This window comes from Ursus americanus, chromosome 17 (assembly GCF_024610735.1).
Source record: "Ursus americanus isolate L20-20 chromosome 17, mUrsAme1.1.p, whole genome shotgun sequence".
Taxonomy (NCBI): Eukaryota; Metazoa; Chordata; class Mammalia; order Carnivora; family Ursidae; genus Ursus; species Ursus americanus.
Genome location: NC_142143.1, coordinates 55,629,559 through 55,648,825, shown reverse-complemented (window position 1 = coordinate 55,648,825; position 19,267 = coordinate 55,629,559). Strand labels below are relative to the sequence as shown.

Below are 19,267 nucleotides of genomic sequence, written 5' to 3'. Positions count from 1 at the left end.
GTGGAAACACTGGTGGTAATAATCAACTGGCCACCTGGAGGGGAGTCTCAGCGCTGACATTTTGGAAGTCAGCAATGAGCCCAGGACCTCTCAAGATTATCTGCTAAATGGCTGGTCTGAAGGAGTCATTACATTTTTTTTAAAAAATCATCTGCCTTCTCCATGATCACAGTAAACCAGTGAGCCTGACGCTGTGCTCCAGCCATCGGTGCCTGTATTCCTGGCTAGAGTCATTATAGCTTCTTCCAAGGGACAGGGATGAAGATCACCAAGACAGAACCAAGCAAATGACAGAGACTTGGGAATTTGCTCCCTCATAAATGACATTGCTGGTTTATAAGGGTACTTTCCAATGGCAAAAGAATCTGGAACTAATGCCACTGTAATAAAAGGCAGCATGAATCTCTGGTCAGAAATGGAATTGCAAATAAGTATATCAAGTTCAGGGAAAACTGTGATCCTGAGAGGTGAGCGAGCATCCGGAGGAATGAAGATGACCCGGAGGTCTATTTCGTGGCCATGCAAACTGTGGCCGCTACATAGCCAAATGTTATGTTGTATCAAGGACACGTCACAGATAGTCTCAGGGCTTACAAACTGGCCAGATTAGGGGGTGGGGGCGGAGTACAGGTGGTAAGGAGAGGCTGAAAAGAACAGGGAGAAGGTATAGACAAGGGAAGAGAAAGGAAAGGGAGGGAGTTTCTTGATTCCACAGCATCTCGAAGATATGCGTCCCACTGACAGGAAAAATGGAGAATGTGTAAAAAGCATTTAAATTCTCTAAAAAATGATCACTTCTCCCAACTTGCAGGAATAATGCTACAAACGAAGGGGAAGAGAATGTAAGAAATGAAACAAACTCTAAATTGTACATACTTCACAGCTGAGGAAATGGACACTTCCTGAAAGGGCAGAGGGGGTAAGGAGGAATGGGAAGGGAAGAATGAAAATGTCTTAAGATAAAATTAAAACTTGAATTTAAAAAAAAAGCCTGACAGACCTCCCCTACAGAAGAGTTCACAGGCATGTTCCTAAAAGCAAGTGAGACTTAGAATATCATACATGTGAGAACTAATTCAAAGCCCAACATAACAATTCTGGGGCTTTAATGGATAATCCATATTAATAAACACGTAGGGGCCTATGGGCTCGTCAATCTGGAGCACTTGCTGGTTCTGGAACATGAATTTGTTACTTTAAAAAATATATATTCATTTAAAAAACAAGACAGAAATAAAAGTCTATTTTCCTCTTAAAACAGCTAAAACAAGGATTATTCTAAAGTCACTGAAAGAAAAGCAGAAGTGAAGGAGGCTCAGATTTGTGGATTTCTCTCTGGAAGACGCAGCCTAGGGTCGAAAGAGTTACTGCACATGTAACAGTTCTCACTTCTGAGTGCCAGCTATGGTGGCAGAAATGCTGCCACCAAGTCAATCTTTAAGAGGAGCTAGGACGCCGTGCTAGCTGTGGCCATCCAGTTTTTTGTTTTTGAAACATAAAGGTGGGCCAACAACCCATGGGAAGCATTGAAAGCATTCACTACTTTACCCATTCTCCCTCAGGGATCCCACGGAGACCACAAGACCATTTCCAGAGGGAGGCCTACTCGGCCTCTAATTTCAGTGGGAGAATTTCTGCACTATCTCACCCTGTTTTAAGGAGTTGAGAAGCAATGGTGCACACACGCAACATGGACCAGCAAGGTGCCAAGCCAGTCCATATAAAAATAACTGACCACCACCTACGTCAGGAGGTGATCTGTTGTGTGATAGCAGGATACCGAGAATCCACGTCCTCCTCCTCAGTGGATGTTTCCTCATAGACTTCATCCTCGGCAATGATGCTCCCTAATCCGTATTCCTGCTCATGGACAGAAACCTCATTTGGTGTGAGGTGAGAAGAACCTTCCACAAAGTCAGCAAATCTGGAAAAGAGAAGATAATACTCATTATGAACCTGCCTTCTGTCCTTTCTGGTTTCCTTTCAAAATAAGAACAAAGTGAAACCCTCGATACACTTGCAGCTCAAATTTTACAGAGCCTGCCTTACTCCTGCAGGGAGGCAGACTAAAAGCAAGAAATAAGGAGAAAAGGAAAGCTGGGGTCAGAGGCCAACATCCCCTGAAACCCTATCCTGCTTAATAAGCACTAGCCTATCCTTTTAGTTAGAAAAGTGCTAAGGTTCCTTTAGTCATCTGTAATCCTGATAAGAGAAGATTATGGGGCATTACACATTTATTCACGTTTATGGCCCTATAAACTTTATGCCATCAGGATGCCAAGTTGAAACTTCACATATTCATTGGTACAGTTGCTCGCAAATAAAAAGGGAACACCCCCACCCCCACCCCGCCAAAAAAACCACTCAGAGAGCAATGTAAAACTATCACACGGGAAACTTAATATGGTACCGGAGTCTTCTCCTCTCAATGCTACAATCAAATCTAGAGTAGATGGTTCCTTGAGGAACCAGAAAACAGGCTACTGCTTAACATATGATGATATATCTTTTTCTCAACTACTCCTAGATGAACAGCAAAACAAAGCCACAAATACAAAATGTTTACCTAGAAGTATGATCTCTGTTAAAACTCAAGGTCACAATTACCCTGATTGATGCCTGGCATAGCCGGCCAAGAGTTTACCTCTTTGGAGACTGGATTCGAGAAACAGTCTTCCAAGCAGAGCAGTCTGGACTGTTACAATATTCTCGAAGCTCTTCTAAAGCCTTTCGGGTCTCCACTTCTCCTTGAATCCGATATTCTTCTTCTGTCAGGAGACGAGGGGGGACAGTCTTTTCTGTTGTCTTACACATCTTTCTGTGCTCACCAAAATAACATCATGAATCATTAATCAGTAATTTCCATCCAGCCTGCCCTCTAGCTTCTTTCAGTGAGCCAAGTATACAGCAGAGAGCCTGGATATTAAGAGTCTTCATTCCCCACCTTTCTTCTATAGACATCTTTACTTATAATGTACTCCTGATGTGTTAGACTAGGAATGACAAGTCAGAGTAATCAATCGTATTCACTAATGTGAATAAATTCACTTATTTTCCAATAAATGGTGGACAAAATATTTGGAAAGTGGAAAAATGACAAGAAAATGATGGTATAAGATGTAGTCCATTAACTTTAGATTCCCCAAACTGAAGGCATCACCTTGATTATGTATAATAGAACCACCACTGACAACCTCAGAATCTATGACCGTTACATGTTCACTATGCAGGATGATAACACTCTGCGAACTACCTCTTAAGACAAGAACTCCCAGAGCAATCTGAGAGCCAATGTGAAAGAATCCGGAACCAGGTGACCCAGAGGCCTGTGGTATAAAAGTGATATACTTTGCACCACCTAGTGGTAACAGGAACACATGACACTTTCCTGGATGCTTTTATTTTACATAAAATGACTAGAATAAAATTATAAAAATGCCTTTAGAGAGTCTAAAAAGGAAGACTTGGAAGGAACAAAAGCAGAAGCATAATACAATCAACTTCCATGAACAAAGAGGCTCCCGGGTCAACGCCTCTGCACCCTTTCGCCGCAACTGCATCCCACATGGTGTGTTTCAATATAAAGTTACATTGCGTTTCAGTCACCTGTAGGTGATGTACAGCCACTGAACAGGGTACTCCAGGTTCTTAGTACACAGTGCAATGATGATAATGCCAAGGGCAATATGAGGTATCTGGATACCAGAATACATGAAAAATAGGCCCATCAGCTGCAAGGTCCAGGTCAGCAGGTTGATACTTCGTTCATTCTCCAAGGGCCCGTACTTGTAACAGACCGCAAAACTCATGAATCCAACTGTGAGAACATAGCCTAAGAGAAGAGTTATCAGAAAACATTACTTTTCATCTATAACTGGTAAAAATAATTTGTGCGGGGAGCAGCAGTGCATGCACTATATAGCACCTATTGAATTAGGAAAATGGATAAGATCTTTACCCAGTTATTCATGCTTTTTTCATTACTCAAATATATTTATCTCTTTAAGTTTCTACCCTTTCTGTTGTTTCCAAATTTATCTGGTTCAAATGGAGGATTAAAGCTACATGTTGAACAATACTAGAAGAGTCTGTTTGAAAAAGCCTAATATATGAAAATCCAGATTAATCATCTCTCAAAAGGTAGATAAAGGGTTACCAACTGTATAACCAAAGGATCTTCACTTTATAGAAAAATTCACTGCAGAGTCCTTTGCTTTTTAAGGTCTTCAAGTGTATTTAAGATATGATTATATTAATAAAGTCAATTTATAACTTTTCGGAAAGATGCCTATTGTGTAAAGAGAGGTGTACTTATAAACATCAACCAATTAAAGTCTTCTCCCTGGCAGTACCATTTTCACTTAATTGTGACAACTGCACAGGATTAGAAATAAAGTGAAGAACTATGATACCTAAAGATTAATAAAATGGCATGGACTGTAAGCAAGCAACATCTTTTCAGGATCAAATGAACTAAAACAACCTATAAACATATAAAAAGGAAAGCAAAACCGACAACACTTACTTAAAAGATACTGCCAGTAACACCTCCAGATCTCTTGTAAATTTTTTAAAACTAGCTGAATGAGGTACAGAGAAAAGGACCAGCCTCCCACCAGGATGACGTAAATGGGACTTTTCTAAGACAGAGTAGAAGTGAAAACAAAAAGTTACAACAGGCTTTCCATACATGAGAGCAACAAAATGGAACTATGATTTTAAAAAAATTCAACCTACTAAAAATGCACAAAAACCACATCCCTTAAGAAGACATTTTTTATATTTAAAATAGTATAGTGTGCAAAGAACACTGGGAAAATGAGGTGCTAAATAACTTAAAAGCCTGGCTATGTAATCAGCAAACAGGAAGGAGACTTTAATTCCCTACTGTGCACAGGATTTTAAATAAAAAGGGGGAGTTTGTACATAATCAGGCTCCAAGTTTCATCATGGAAAGTACCTTTCTGAATCAAGGAAAAAGTCCATGAAAAAGGACACTGACTTATCAGCCACCAATGCAAATTTTCAGTGCTGTAAGATTAGCCAAGAAAACAGTCCCTCAACTATCCAAGCTTCTCGTGACTGCAGATGAGGATACTGCTACTTACCTTGGGCATAAACTTGGACAGTAGGAAAATGACGATTAGTAGAGAGGCTGCAATCCCCACACTCATCCCAGTGGAATAGTAGAAGATTTGGCTTCTGCAGAGAGAAACATTACTTCATGACTATGTGTGTAGTCTTCATACATGGCATTGTTCAAACAAGAACTATCCCAGCCAAAAGACAGAAAAAAGGTATCAGATTAGAGCAGGTATGTGTCTACACCTTGAGGTCTGAACACTGATGAGACTGGTACAATGTAATTGCTGCTGGCTTATGCGGATTGGTCTCAGTGAGGCCCCTCATATATATCCCGACAATAAACCTCTGCTTAGTATCCCAATCCCATCGCAGCATTTCTCCCCCAACCCAGTTTTTAAGGAGAATCTTTCTTCTGAGGAACTGCCCAGCTTCACTGGGGAAAAGGAAGGTACAAGGATACTGCCTGAGTGAACACTGGAAACTGGAACTCAATTGATTACCCAGAAAGATAAGCCCAATGTAGGGCCTACAATAGAGAGCTCCTGCTCCTACTCCAGGCTCTTCCTGCCAGGCATTCCTCCCTCACTCGGATTTTCTCTCAGGATCCCCAAAATAAAGAACAGCTTCTACGAATCTCACTCCAGCCCAACTTCAAACTCCAATGTGTAGCTTTCATTCATTATTCCACAAATATTCTTTTTACTTGTGTACAAAATTAATGTTGACTCTATGTTTGTTCAGTGTTTGTTTAGTTATCTGTATGTTTTCTTATTTGTACATGTCAGTTTCACCTAGCTTAGCTAGGAGGTTCCTAAAAACAGGAAATGAATAAGAGCCTGGTGTTTGTTCCTTTACGTCTGAATGACATGAAACTCACCAACACATGGCCCTGTAAAAATGAGGACTTAACATGTTATTTCCAATGGTGGAAAGGGTGGTGATGTATTGGCTAAATCCCATCACATGATGGCTCAACCTAATAAGAGAATTTCATTCTTGCCAATCTTGTTCAGTATAAGAAAAAAGCAAAAATCGTAGCATGTATTAAAGTATTTAAAAATTGTTTCCAAGCAGACAATGGCCTAGCCATAAAACTCGTGGAAAAGGGAAGGACAGCACTTTCTCTATGATAAAGGCCAAGCAGGGTGGGTCTAAGCCTTGTCATTCTGCACTCTACCTTGGAACCTACCTGCTCAGCAAATCTCCACAAAAAAATAGCACAAGTCCAAGGAGGAAAATGAAGAAGAGTTTGGGGTCAAATCCTGAAATAAATAAAGACTTCTGTTTGATAGGGAAAACAAACAGTATAAAGCATTATAGAATAAAAGACAATGTTGACATCATTGGTCAGCTAATAAAATACAACTGACTCTTGAACAACATGGATTAGAATTGCATGGGTCCACTTACACAGACTTTTCCTGACAAATACATCACAGCACTGTAAATGATTTTCTCTTCCTATGGCTTTCTTAACAACATTTTCTTTTCTTTAGCTTACTTTATAGTAAGAATACAGCACATAATATGTATAACATACAAAATATGTGTTAATCGACTGTTCATGTTATCAGTAAGTCTCCGGTCAACAGTAGGCTGTTAATAATGAAGTTTTGGGGAGTCAAAAATTATATACAGATCTTCGACTGAGGGGGAGGAGTAAATCAGCCAGCATCCCAAACTCCAAACCTACCTAAATAGCATTGTAAATTCCACACAAAGACTGGAAACCTTTCAAAACAGAAAATATAAGTAGGCCTCTGTCTAACCTGTACTTCTCCGGAGATCTTATTTTTACTTTGGTTACCTATGCTAAGGCTAAAAGAAACAAGGCTTTGCTTTGGATGGAGCCAGGCATAACGCCATCAGCACTTCAAGCAATTGCCCACAAGGGGTCTCTACCACTCCGGCTTTCACACGAAAGTCCCTCAGGGTCCGATTCCGCAGATTTGCCTAGAACTTTGAGTCTGGGCCCTCTGTTCTTCTCTAACTGGCTGCTTTTCTTGCCCAACACCACCACCTACTTCCTTCTGCTACACAAGCACTGTGTTGGAAAAGCCTACACTCGAACACATCTCACCCAGGACCAGGGGGCCTAAGCAGAGGCCCCTCAGTGGCATACCAGACACTCCCACAGCATTCACATTCAAGAGCTCTGAGTCTCCGGGAGGTCCACAAACAGAACAGGAGCAAGAAGAATCAGTACTTGTAAAAGAAGCACCAAAAAAAAGAAGAAGAAGAAGAAGAAGAAGAAGAAGGAGAAGGAGGAGGAGAAGGAGGAGGAGGAGGAGGAGGAGGAGGAGGAGGAGGAGGAGGAGGAGGAGGAGGAGGAGAAGGAGAAGAAGGAGAAGGAGAAGGAGAAGAAGAAGAAGAAGAAAAAGAAGAAGAAGAAGAAGAAGAAGAAGAAGAAGAAGAAGAAGAAAAAAAAGGCAAATTCTATACAACCAAAAAAACCTGTGGAACCAATGGACAGTTAGAAGGGCACAACCTATCTTGTAGCAAAACCCAGGAATGCTTCTGCTATTTACAACATCCCAGGACCCTAGGTAGTAACCAAGGAGAGACCAAAAGTCAGAATATTCAACAGGGTAACGATTTCAATCCTCTGTGAAACTTTCTCAGACATATTCAGAAAAGGGAAAACTTCACCCAGTTCCACTGAATAAGCCTTAAACCGCAGTAATTTTCATAGTTACTTATGATTCCACAAATCTTCTTTTTATTTGTGAAGTATTAATATTCAGTTCTACTTTTCTTCAGTTTTTATTATTTAACCATTCAGGTCTCCACATGTAGGTCTATACATTCAGGACATCTAACTTTGTCTAGAAGTGCCCAGGGGGCAGGAATAAATATGTCTTACTCTGAAGAACACTAGGCATATCAGCTCAGGGCCACTGGAAGTATTAGGACACAAGTCTTCACAAATCTAGGTAAGGAGGTACTCAGAATGACCTAAGGTGAAGTCGGTTTTATGTGGTAGAGAGACTCTCCTGTTTGGAGCAGTGGTGTCCTCAGGCTACAATCAGCACCCAAAGGGAGTTGTCTTGAGCTAACTTCTCTGTCTCGCTAATTACCCTCTCCAAAGCTCAGTTCCTTTTCACGATAGAATCCACCAGAAAAACAGAGGTACGACTTACTCCGGATCACAACGACATCGTACTGGGTGTCTTCCTCTATAATCTCAACTTTGAGGCAGGTTTTTGTGCTGTACAGACCCACGTTAACATAGGTGTCATTCAATTTCTCTTTTAAAAAGGAGGAAAAAAAGTTCCAGATACTAAACTGCTCTAATTCCTTCAGTTTCTCTTCATTCTCCACCTGGGTGACTCGTACCAGTTTGGAACTATTTACCCGGATCTGAAACACAAGTAAAATCAGGATGAGAAAGAAGTAGGAATTTTAAATTTTCGTAAATATAATTTTAAAAAACCTTTAGAGTAAATAACTAAATCAGTAATAGTGCCAGTTTTCCACAAGGCTTATAAGAAATATAGAGATGCAACGGCTCAAACATAATTGGGCAAATAACATCGCACAAAGTACACCGAGGCAGCTGTTAGAATGTCTTGTTGTTAACATGATCTGAATCTACTATTAAAGCCAGAACAACACGGGGAAAAATGACTTCCAAGCTGAAAGAGTTATCACTGTAGCTATTTATGAGAGATCATACAAAACAAAGCTCTAGCATATTAAGAAAATTGCCAGGCAGAAACAGCCCCAGAAAACTGAAAATGTTTCCCATAATGACAAGCTGAGAGGTTCAACCCTTTGTCACAAATCACTGATTATGGGTCTCAGATGGAATATGATCTTTATATCAGACAATAAAAAAAAAGAAAATTAAAAAACCCCACAAACCCACCCTTATGTTTTTGATGTGAACAACAAATGCTCTTATCAGAAACTCTGCTTACAGCAGCGGCAGCATTTCCAAAAGGACTCATTTTGTTCAATCATTATTACAGCCAGACATTCTCGCTTGCCAGGTGGCTTGCTAGTCTTATGAAATAAATGAAACCAAAGTCATTCTATCACGGGAAAACTTCAGGCACGGGGTTTATGAAACATTTCGTGTAGAATCAAAATAGAATAGGAACAGCAAGGCAAAAGAGTTTACATCCTGACAGGCACGCAAGTTTCCAGGCCAAAGAAGGCATAAGGCCTTTAAGAGAGAGGGGGGTATGTGCGCGTGCGTGAGAGAGAGAGAGAGAGTGTGTGTGTGTGTGTGTAGAAGGAGAGAGAGGACAAGAAGGAAGCTTCTTTAGGAAAAAGAGGAAGGAAGGTTACCTCAGGGTCAAGTATCATAAGCTACTTAAGGGAACAAAGACAAAGAGGGAAACAAAGTAAGTATAAATGCTTGCTGATGAAAACACAATTCAGGATAGTCTGAACCCTAACAAGGTTGTTGACAGTATTTTTTTTTTCCCAATTGTGTGTGTAGGGGGAAAATGTGTCGAAGTACTCACTAATCACAGACAGACAAGATATTCACAGATGCTGCCCCAGCCAGAGGGCCTCCAAATTATTACCTGTATCCGTGTCCACACATCACGCCACTTTGGGATAAGCATATTTTTATAACAGAATTGTTGCCTGTGATTGAAATTAGAAACTTGGGATTCCTGAAGCATGACCACTCTTGCATCAATTCCAGCTTTATGCAAAGAAAGGAAATAAGAATTGAGTATAACAGAACAAGTTAATAACTACAATTCATTTCATAAAAAAAATTTAAACTGACCACCGTTTTTGTTTTCTTTTTTTAATTGAAGTATAGTTGGCATACAATGTTACATCAGTATCAGGTGTGCAACACAGTGATCCTACAAGTCTATCCCTTATGCTGTGCTCACAAGGGTAGCTACCACCTGTTACCATGCAATGCTATTACAATACTGACCACCGGCCACTTTCTTAAAGATGGGGTTAAAACATCAGTGACTGAGAAACAAGAAAAGTGAAATGAGAGAAGAAATAGGGCAGAGTCTTATTCCTATCAAATTCAATTATTTAGATATTATAGGCACTAACCCAGAATAAATAATAATAAAAGCTACTATTAGTGTTTATTAAGACAGTATGCTGTTTTTCATTTAACTCTCCAAAGTGCTATGAGGCAGGCACTCTCGTAATCTCTGTTTCACAAATTTTAAAAAACTGATGCTTAAGAAGGAGTAAGCAATTTGCCGAAAGTCACACAGCTACTGAATAACTTAACTGAGATTCACACCCAGGTCCTGCTTCCCTTATAAAGGCATAGCTAAAGTAACCCCACCTATTTATTTCCTCTACCCTTTTTCTGAGTAGGATGAACGGACTTAGCAACATTTTTGTATATACAGTACTTTAAGAAGATACTAAAAAATCACAAAGTTGCTTTTGTCCAACTGTTTGGTTTCAAATTTTATGAGCAGTCAATTAATATATGCACTCCCTTTGATTTTGCGAAGACAGAAGATTCTGATTCAGAAGTTTGTATTCAATCCCAGCCAATTGTAGGCTTAAAAGTGACCACTCTCTCATACCTTCCCACGCAAATTTGCACAAGCGACCTTCTTTACCACAAAACAGTTAAATAACGTTTTCCTTGAGTTCTATATTGTACCTACCAACTTATTAAATGCTACTCTAAGTGGAAATTTAGTTATCACTCTGGTCTAGGTACAAAGATAGGTAGATTTAAACTAAATAAACTAAATAACAACAAATTAACTAAATAAATAAACTAAATACAATAAATAAATAACAAAACCCAAAACCCTCAACCAAACCTTAAAATACCAAAGTAACACATACAAAAAAGGCAAGGATACTTGCCAGTCCAAAATGGCTTTGGTGAAGCTAAGACTAATTTTGAATTTCTGCCTTAAACCTAAACATAAGAGCAAAAACTACAAAACTCTTAGAAGAAAACACAAGTGTGAATCTTCATGACCATGGATTAGGCAATGGTTTCTTAGATATGACACAAAAGCATAAGGAACCAAAGAAAAAACAGATGAATCTGAGTTCATAAGAATTTAAAACTTTTGTGTTTCAAAGGACCTTATTAAGAAAGTAAACAGACAATGCACAAAACGGGAAAAAATATTTGTAAATCATGTATCTGATAAGAGGCTACTATCCGGAATATATAAAGAATTACGACTCAACAATAAAAAGAGAAATAACCCAATTGTAAAAATAGGCTAAGGATCTGAATAGACATTTCTCCAGAGAAAATACACAAGTGGCCAAGAGACACACGAAAAGATGCTCAACATCATTAGTCATCAGGGAAATACAAATCAAAACTACAATGAAATACCACTGTACATTCATCAGGAAGGTTAAAATCAAAAAGAGGACAATAACGAGTTGGCCAGGATGTGAGAAACTAGAACCCTCATACAGTGCTGCTGGGGATGTAAAATGGTGCAGCCTCTTTGGAAAACAGTTTGGCAGTTTCTCAAAAAGTTAAACACAGAGTTACCATACGACCCAGCAATTCCACTCCTATGTATATACCCAAGAAAACAAAACACAAGCTAACCCAAAAACTTGCACACGAATATTCATAACAGCAATATCCACAATAACTAAAAAGTGGAAACAACCTAAATGTCCACCAACTGATGAACTGAAGGATAAAACAAAATGTGATATACCCACCTAGACAGTGGAGTATTGTTCAACCATAAAAGGAAGTACTAATACATACTACAATGTGGATGAACCTTGAAAATGTTATTCTGAATAAAAGAAGCCAGACCAAAAAGACCACATATTGAATGATTCCACTTACATGAAATGTCCAAAATAGGCAAACCCACGGAGACAGAAAGTAGATTTTAGTGGTTTGCAGGGGCTGGGAGAAGTGAAAGGGAAGTGACTGCTAAGATGCATGGGGTTTCATTTTGGAGTTATGAAAATACTCTGAAATTAGTCAATGGTGATGGATGCACAACCTTGTGAATATACTAAAAACCACCGAAAGGGTGAATTTTATTATACATGAATTATATCTCAAATTTTAAGGAAATTAGTCTTAGGGAGCCTGGATGGCTCAGTCGGTTAAGCATCGGCCTTCAGCTCAGGTCATGATCCCAGGGTCCTAGGATCGAGATTGAGATCAAGATCAACTCCCTGCTCAGTGGTGAATCTGCTTCTTCCTCTGCCCCTGCCCCTCCCCCCACTCGGGCTCTCTCTGGCTCTTTCTCTCTCAAATAAACAAATAAAATCTTAAAAAAAGAAGGAAAAGAAAAGAAAATTCAGTCTTCATATTACAAGGGAAGAAAAAGTTTTCCTTGATCCTCTTAGGGCCCCTAGCTGGGTCTGAAAATTTAAACTGACAAGATAGATTAACAACAGAAAAGCATACACATTTATTTAATAAAAATTTTACGTGACACGAAAGCCTTCATAAGGGAATGCAGACCCAAAGAAACAGTTAGACCATGTCCTTTTATGCTACGTTTCATGAAGAGTAGACACGTGCAGAGGAATATGATAAAGAGTATGTGGTAATGGTAATAAGCTGGGGAAAACCAAGCAAGTCCTGTTTGCTTGGATTCCACTTGCTGTCCCATTGTCTGCATTTCCTCAGGTATAGAGGGCGGGCACCTCTCACAGGATTTTATGGCCTGTTTCAGAGAAGAAGAGTGAGGTGGGGAGGTCAGAGAGACCTTCCTGTTTCTGCTGTTTTCTTAAACTTCCTCAGCTTAAAATATTCAATATGCCAAGATGCTGTATTTTGAGGTAGCATGCCCTGAAACCCATCTATCAGCTTCTCACAAGGGTTTAATTTAGTCCAGTAGTATTACGATTCCCTCCTAGCCTATCTTTCATAAAATGAAACCTTTTCAAAAGGTCTCACTAGCTGGGATGCGTGGGGGGGTTCAGTCGGTTAAGTGTCTGCCTTCGGCTCGGGTCATGATCCCAGGGTCCTGGGATCAAGTCCTGCATCATGGGGCTCCTTGCTCAGCAGGGAGCCTGCTGCTCCCTCTGCCTGCTCTGCCTGCCGCTCCCCTTGCTTGTGCTATTTCTGACAAATAAATAAAAATTTTTAAATAAAAGGGTCTCACTAGCAAGCCCACAAATGTACTGATAGAATACCCACTCATAAATATGGTTCAAGAGTTTATTTTCTTGAAGCACTGGCTGGCTCAGTGGGAAGAGCATGTGAATCTTGATCTCCGGGTTGTGAGTTCAAGCCCCATGTTGGGTACAGAGATTACTTAAATAAATAGAACTTTTTAAAAAAAGTTTACTTACTTCTAGAGAGTATAAGAGAGTAAGGTTATGTGAATGCTAAAACTACTGTACTGACAAATTCATTGAGGTATGCAAAAACATTGGGAAGTATTGAAAAAAAAAAGATGTGTACAAGAATCTATCACTTCCTTAAAAAAATATCCAGTCTGTGTACAAAGCCCAAAGTAAAAACATACACCTGTCCAATAAAAAACAAAAACAAGAGTCACACTTGGTAACCCCTTCTCTCCCACAGCACCAAGTAATAGAAAACTACACCTTTTTAAGCCCACTATTATTTTCAAGAAGATAGTAAGATACAAATAATGTCCATAGCATGGGGCATTTGAAAAACTTAATGCCAAGAAAAGACATCAGTGTTCTGAAACTATTTTTAAAATTTTCTGATGCCACTTTATTAAAGAAATAAAATGGTTCTACAATAAGCAACATCTTTTAAAATCTAGTTCTTCGTTTTCCCAAGTTACATAACAATCTAGGGAAAGAATTTTAAATAAGTAAATAAATGTCCTTAATAGCAACCTCCTATGGAAATCAGCACCTTGGCCAGCCACATCTTTGGAAAGTCACTGAGAGGTAAAAGACACCAATTCAGCCAAAAGGCATAATCTGTGAAACAATCACCACTCCAGCTCTAGCTTAAATTGTTAGCAACACAGAACTAAACCAAATGACCTTAAACATATATAAGTTGTCAAAATGCTCACTTAAAATTTTGTGCTTCCCGTAGCAAAAGGATATATACCACCTTTCTTCCTCTCCCCACCAAAAGTAAGCTAACCAGCATATTAAAAGCAGAATGGATTAAACATTCAAGAAAATGCCTTCTGAGCCCAAAGATTTTGCAAAATGCCTTCATGGAATGTAGTGAATCATAACTTGCTTATCAAATTTACCCACAAAGCAGTTATTCAAAGGTTAATAACTTCATACTTGCTTACAGTCATCACAAACTAACCAACAGCATCGATCACTTAACATCTACAGGTATAATCAATGAAAATGATTCATAATATGTGAGGACAGGATCAGACCCTAAAAAGTCATGAAAAATCACCTCTTAAATAGGCTCCGTTCATTTCTTTCAAGAGATAACTCAGCTCATACTTAAATGCCTTCTTAAGAAACAGCACCTTAGGGGCGCCTGGGTGGCTCATACTTAAATGCCTTCTTAAGAAACAGCACCTTAGGGGCGCCTGGGTGGCTCATACTTAAATGCCTTCTTAAGAAACAGCACCTTAGGGGCGCCTGGGTGGCTCATACTTAAATGCCTTCTTAAGAAACAGCACCTTAGGGGCGCCTGGGTGGCTCATACTTAAATGCCTTCTTAAGAAACAGCACCTTAGGGGCGCCTGGGTGGCTCATACTTAAATGCCTTCTTAAGAAACAGCACCTTAGGGGCGCCTGGGTGGCTCAGTCGTTAAGCATCTGCCTTCAGCTCAGGGCGTGATCCCGGCGTTCTGGGATCGAGCCCCACATCAGGCTCCTTCACTGGAAGCCTGCTTCTTCCTCTCCCACTCCCCCTGCTTGTGTTCCCTCTCTCGCTGGCTGTCTCTCTCTCTGTCAAATAAATAAATAAAATATATATATATTTTTTTTTTTTTAAAAAGAGCCTTTCCTTTGGGAAAAAAAAAAGAAATATCACCTTAAACAGTGCACTTAGCAAAGTATCATTCAATGGGATGCTGGGACAACTGACTGGTTATTTGGAAAATAAAATCTATCTAGATCCTCACCTTACACCAAATGCTAACATTAATTATAGATTAAAAAGTAAAATTAAAAATTTTAAAGTACTATAAAAATTATGTAAATTCAATTTTTGAGTGCTCTCTAGGCACAAAAGCAATGGAAATAACTCTAGAGAATAAAATTAAGTGACTATATAAAAATACAAATCTATTTAAAAAGGTAAAAGGGAGGGTGCTTGGGTGGCTCGGTTGTGAGCCTGATCTTGTGGTGGTGAGATCAAGCCCTGCTTGCGGTTCTCACTCGGTGTGGAGTCTGCTTTGGATTCTTTCTCCCTCCCCCTCGGCTCCTCCTCCCACCCCCCTCCCACCCCATGCTCTCTATCTCGCTCTCCCACATATATGAAATCTTTAAAAAATAACAATATATAAAAATTAAAAAAAAATAAAAAGGTGGGGTGCCTGGGTGGCTCAGTTGGTTTAGCAACTGCCTTCCGCTCAGGTCATGATCCCACGGTCCAGGGATTAAGCCCCACATCGGGATCCCTGCTCAGCGGGAAGCCTGCTTCTCCCTCTCCCTCTGCCCCTTCCCCTGCTTGTGCTCTCCTGCTCTCTGTCAAATAAATAAATAAAATCTTTAAAAAAATAAAAATAAATAAAATAAAAAGGTAAAAAGGGACTACACTTGTGGTGAGCATTGTGTAATGTACAGATTTGTCAAATTACTATGTTGTATTCCTGAAAATAATAAAACATTGTATGTCAACCATACTTCAATAAAAAAAATAAGGTAAGGATGCCTGGGTGGCTCAGTCGCTTAAGCACCTGTCGTCAGCTCAGGTCATGATCCTGAGGTCCTGGGATCCAGCCATATCTGGCACCCTGCTCAGTGGGGAGCCTGCTTCTCCCTCTCCCTCTGCCTGCCGCTCCCCCTGCTTATGCGCATGTGCACTCTCTCTGTCAAATAAATAAAATCTTTAAAAAAATTCCAATAAAGAGTAATTACAAGTAGGCCAAGAACAAAGAACACACACACTCCAAAAAATCTTAAAGTCTAAAGAAAAATTAAATAGCTACTAAAGAAAGATGCTCCCTCAAAATAAAACAAATGCAAAGAAATGCAATGTTAAGACACTACTTTGGATCTATCAAATTAGCAAAGGTATACATACCCAATGCTGAAATACGCAACGCATCACAAGAAAATAGCGCTGCTAGGGTGTAAACCAGCACACCTTTTCAGGAAAATATTTCAGCGACGTGTTTCAAGGGTCTTAAATATGTTCTGGCTTTTGATCTAATAAATCCATTTCTGGGAATCTATTCTAAAAATATAATCTAAATGCAGTAAAAAAATTTATACACAAAAAGTCCACAAAGTGTTATCTATAAAGAAAACCTAGAAACAGCACAAATATCCAACCAACAGTAGAAACACCACAAACACCCAATCGAATGTTTACTTCAGAAACATTCAGTAAACGGTCTGTCCAAAGAATCGAATATAATACTAATGAAAGTAAGATTTATGAAGAATTTCAAATGATATAGGAAAATGCTTACGCTACAAAAGCAAATGAGAAAACTATCTCTGGTAATAACTGGTTGCCTCCAAGGAAAAGAACTGGATTGCTGACAGGCCTATGAATGTATTATCAATTTAAAAAATTTTTTTAAGATTTTACTTTTAAGTAATCTCTACACCCTACGTGGGGCTTGAACTCAAAACCGTGAGATCAAGGGTCACATGCTGTATCGACTGAGCCTTCCAGGCGCCCTCCAAATTTTTATTAGAAACACATGGAAAAAGACCAGGAGAAAGTGTGCTAAAATGGATTGCCCCTCAATGGAATAAACAGTGAGGGTTTTTTCTACTTCTTTATACTTAATTGTGTTTGCCAAATAGTCTAAAATAAACTCACATTTTTATAATCAAAAACTTTCAATGAGAAAAAGCTACCTACCTTTTGAAGTACTGTGTTTTATCTTTAGGTACCCCTGGCTTTTAGAAAGTTCTTCTCTACTACACGATCAGCTCTTTGTAGCTGCCACCCACGATCTACCAAGTTACACAGAATATCATCCTGAGTTTACCCTTCCCCAAGCTAAGCCCCTGTTCCTCTCCTAAAAGAAACTTAGTGTCTGCTAATGGAGCACTGACTAGGTAGGGACATTTTTGCACCTATTTTCTCTTTCAACTCCACAATCCACTACCCCATTTTAGAGGTTAGCCATCTGGCCCAAGTTCATTCAGATCATATGTAGCCCTTCAATGTTACTTTGGGCCTGTCCTCTGGAAAAGTACCTTCCTAGATACCTACTACCTACTCCCCACCCCCACCCAAAAAAAACCCATTGCAGGAGGACATTCGCTTTGGAACTAGATCTATGGATCCTGAGACAACTTTAAAGCTGCAGCTAAGGATAATCTTAAGTGACAGCATGAGATAGGCAGCAAAGGATGGGAGAGGCGAGAGCATACTGTGTTTCCAAGATATGATTATCCTTAACCCCATGTTTCAAATTCTCTCCAGTGGAACTTGGAAACCTCACTTATTTTTCTGTTGTGCATCTGATAAGAGGATAGGAGGTTTTTTAGAAACATTCTAGGTTTTATGAGTTATAGCGTTAAAGGGAAACAGTTTCATTTCAGTCCAAAGCCAATTATCCAGCAATAGGTAGATAGCAGTTAAGTTTGCTTGAGAAATGAATAAATTTCCAAAAGAAACCTATCTGATGCTGAATGGTGTTTTTTGTTGTTGGTGGTGGTTTGCTTTTTTGGAAACGCGAATTTAGCGGCGCCAGGATCCCACAAGCACAGAAGACATTAGATAGAACTCACTCCATTTCAGTCAATTAAAATGATCCGCTCAGCCACACCCGTGCCCTGAGTCTGGACAGAGAGCATACGCTCAGAAGGTGTTGCTAATTTGCTCAATGAACGGGATGCCCCCGTTCCAGGGGCAGCTCTGCCTGCCAGCAATGGTACTCGGGTCCCCTCACTTTTAACCAGGAAAATCGAGGAGGCCCATTCAGCGCGACGCGGCCCCCAGGACCGCTTCTCATCCAGTCCAGGCCTCCCTTCCAGTCTCTGCCAAAAGGCTCCAGGCTCCTCCCCACTCTAGAAGCTCCCCCAGGCCGCCCCAGAGCCCTGACCCCTCAGTGCCGCCGACGAAGCTGCCTTTTCCGCACCACGTCCACACCCCACTGCGGAAAAACGGTCCACACCCTAGGGACACTCCCCACTTTTCTAAATATAACCCCCTCGGCACCCGCCCCCATGGCAGCTGCTGCCCCGGCGGTACCTGAGCCGCAGGCCACGCAGCCGGAGAGTATCAGGAGCAGCCGCACTACCCCGCCGCCCCCACGACCCCTAGTCCCCCAGCCCCAGGGCCCGGCACCAACTGCCGGTGAGACCGCCACTTTCATTCCTCCCGCCGTGGTCGCCTCACGCCGCCTCCTCTTCACGTGCCTCTCCCCAGCAACTAACCGGAACAGGCAGGGCCAGCAGCCTATCCACTGCAAGGCCTGCCCCCTACCAACCAATCGAATGGGTGGAGCTTCGAGCACTCGGTCCTTCACTAACTCTATAATCCCGCCTCTTAGCAACTGCTGCGAGAGGGCGGGAAAAGCAGCTTCCAGCCTATCAGAAAACGAACGCTCCACCTCAGCAATGGCGACAGGAAGATCCCACCCCTTAACAACATGCTTCCGTCTCCAGTTTATTTACAACTGGTGAGATTGATGGTAAGCTTAACCAATAGAAAATCAGAATGGGCGAGGCCTCCTCGACCAAATTTGATATTTCCATCGAACCTGTCTGAAGTTCCTTCTGTTCTCTTTCCTTCTTACCACGGTCTTCTTGTTATGGAAGACTTACGCTTGAGACCGCTTTATAAGCAGGATTCCCTGACGGGGCAATTTTTTTTGTGTCCTCCAAAGTCCTATATGATTGAAAACAAGTCACAGACAAAAAATTGTGTCAGTGTTTTATGGGAATAAACATTAACATTTAAAAATGTAGGCCTAGGGGCGCCTGGGTAGCGCAGTCGTTAAGCGTCTGCCTTCGGCTCAGGGCGCGATCCCGGCGTTTCGGGATCGAGTCCCGCATCGGGCTCCTCCGCTGGGAGCCTGCTTCTGCCTCTCCCACTCCCCCGCTGTGTTCCCTCTCTCGCTGGCTGTCTCTCTGTCACATAAGTAAATAAAATCTTAAAAAAAAAAAAAAAAATGTAGGC

General features: G+C 40.6%; 1 protein-coding gene across 2 annotated transcripts; it reads right to left on the bottom strand.

The window, feature by feature from the left end:
- Window positions 1–580: 580 nt before the first annotated feature.
- Window positions 581–18,544, bottom strand: NEMP1 (nuclear envelope integral membrane protein 1). Of its 2 annotated transcripts, none has more exons than XM_045789556.2 (9): window positions 18,338–18,544; window positions 9,621–9,745; window positions 8,226–8,445; window positions 6,275–6,347; window positions 5,109–5,202; window positions 4,526–4,640; window positions 3,607–3,832; window positions 2,645–2,818; window positions 581–1,924 (listed from the first exon to the last, which is right to left on the bottom strand). In XM_045789556.2, exons 1-9 carry the CDS (start codon window positions 18,459–18,461, stop codon window positions 1,747–1,749), a joined length of 1,329 nt encoding a protein of 442 aa, XP_045645512.2. In that variant the 5' UTR covers window positions 18,462–18,544; the 3' UTR covers window positions 581–1,746. The 2 variants fall into 2 exon arrangements, with proteins under 2 accessions (XP_045645512.2, XP_087725176.1); XM_087869050.1 differs by lacking the exon at window positions 18,338–18,544 and adding an exon at window positions 16,997–18,218.
- Window positions 18,545–19,267: the final 723 nt, after the last annotated feature.

What these genes read in the sequence shown, in the direction of transcription:
- NEMP1 (XM_045789556.2), bottom strand. Translation starts at nt 18,461, where the DNA reads ATGAAAGTGGCGGTCTCACCGGCAGTTGGTGCCGGGCCCTGGGGCTGG. An exon ending in TGGCTGTACATCACCTACAG is followed by an intron (nt 2,819 to 3,606) that starts GTGACTGAAACG and finishes TGGTGAGCACAG; the next exon opens with AAAGATGTGTAAGACAACAG. An exon ending in CGAATCCAGTCTCCAAAGAG is followed by an intron (nt 1,925 to 2,644) that starts GTAAACTCTTGG and finishes TCTCTTTTCCAG; the next exon opens with ATTTGCTGACTTTGTGGAAG.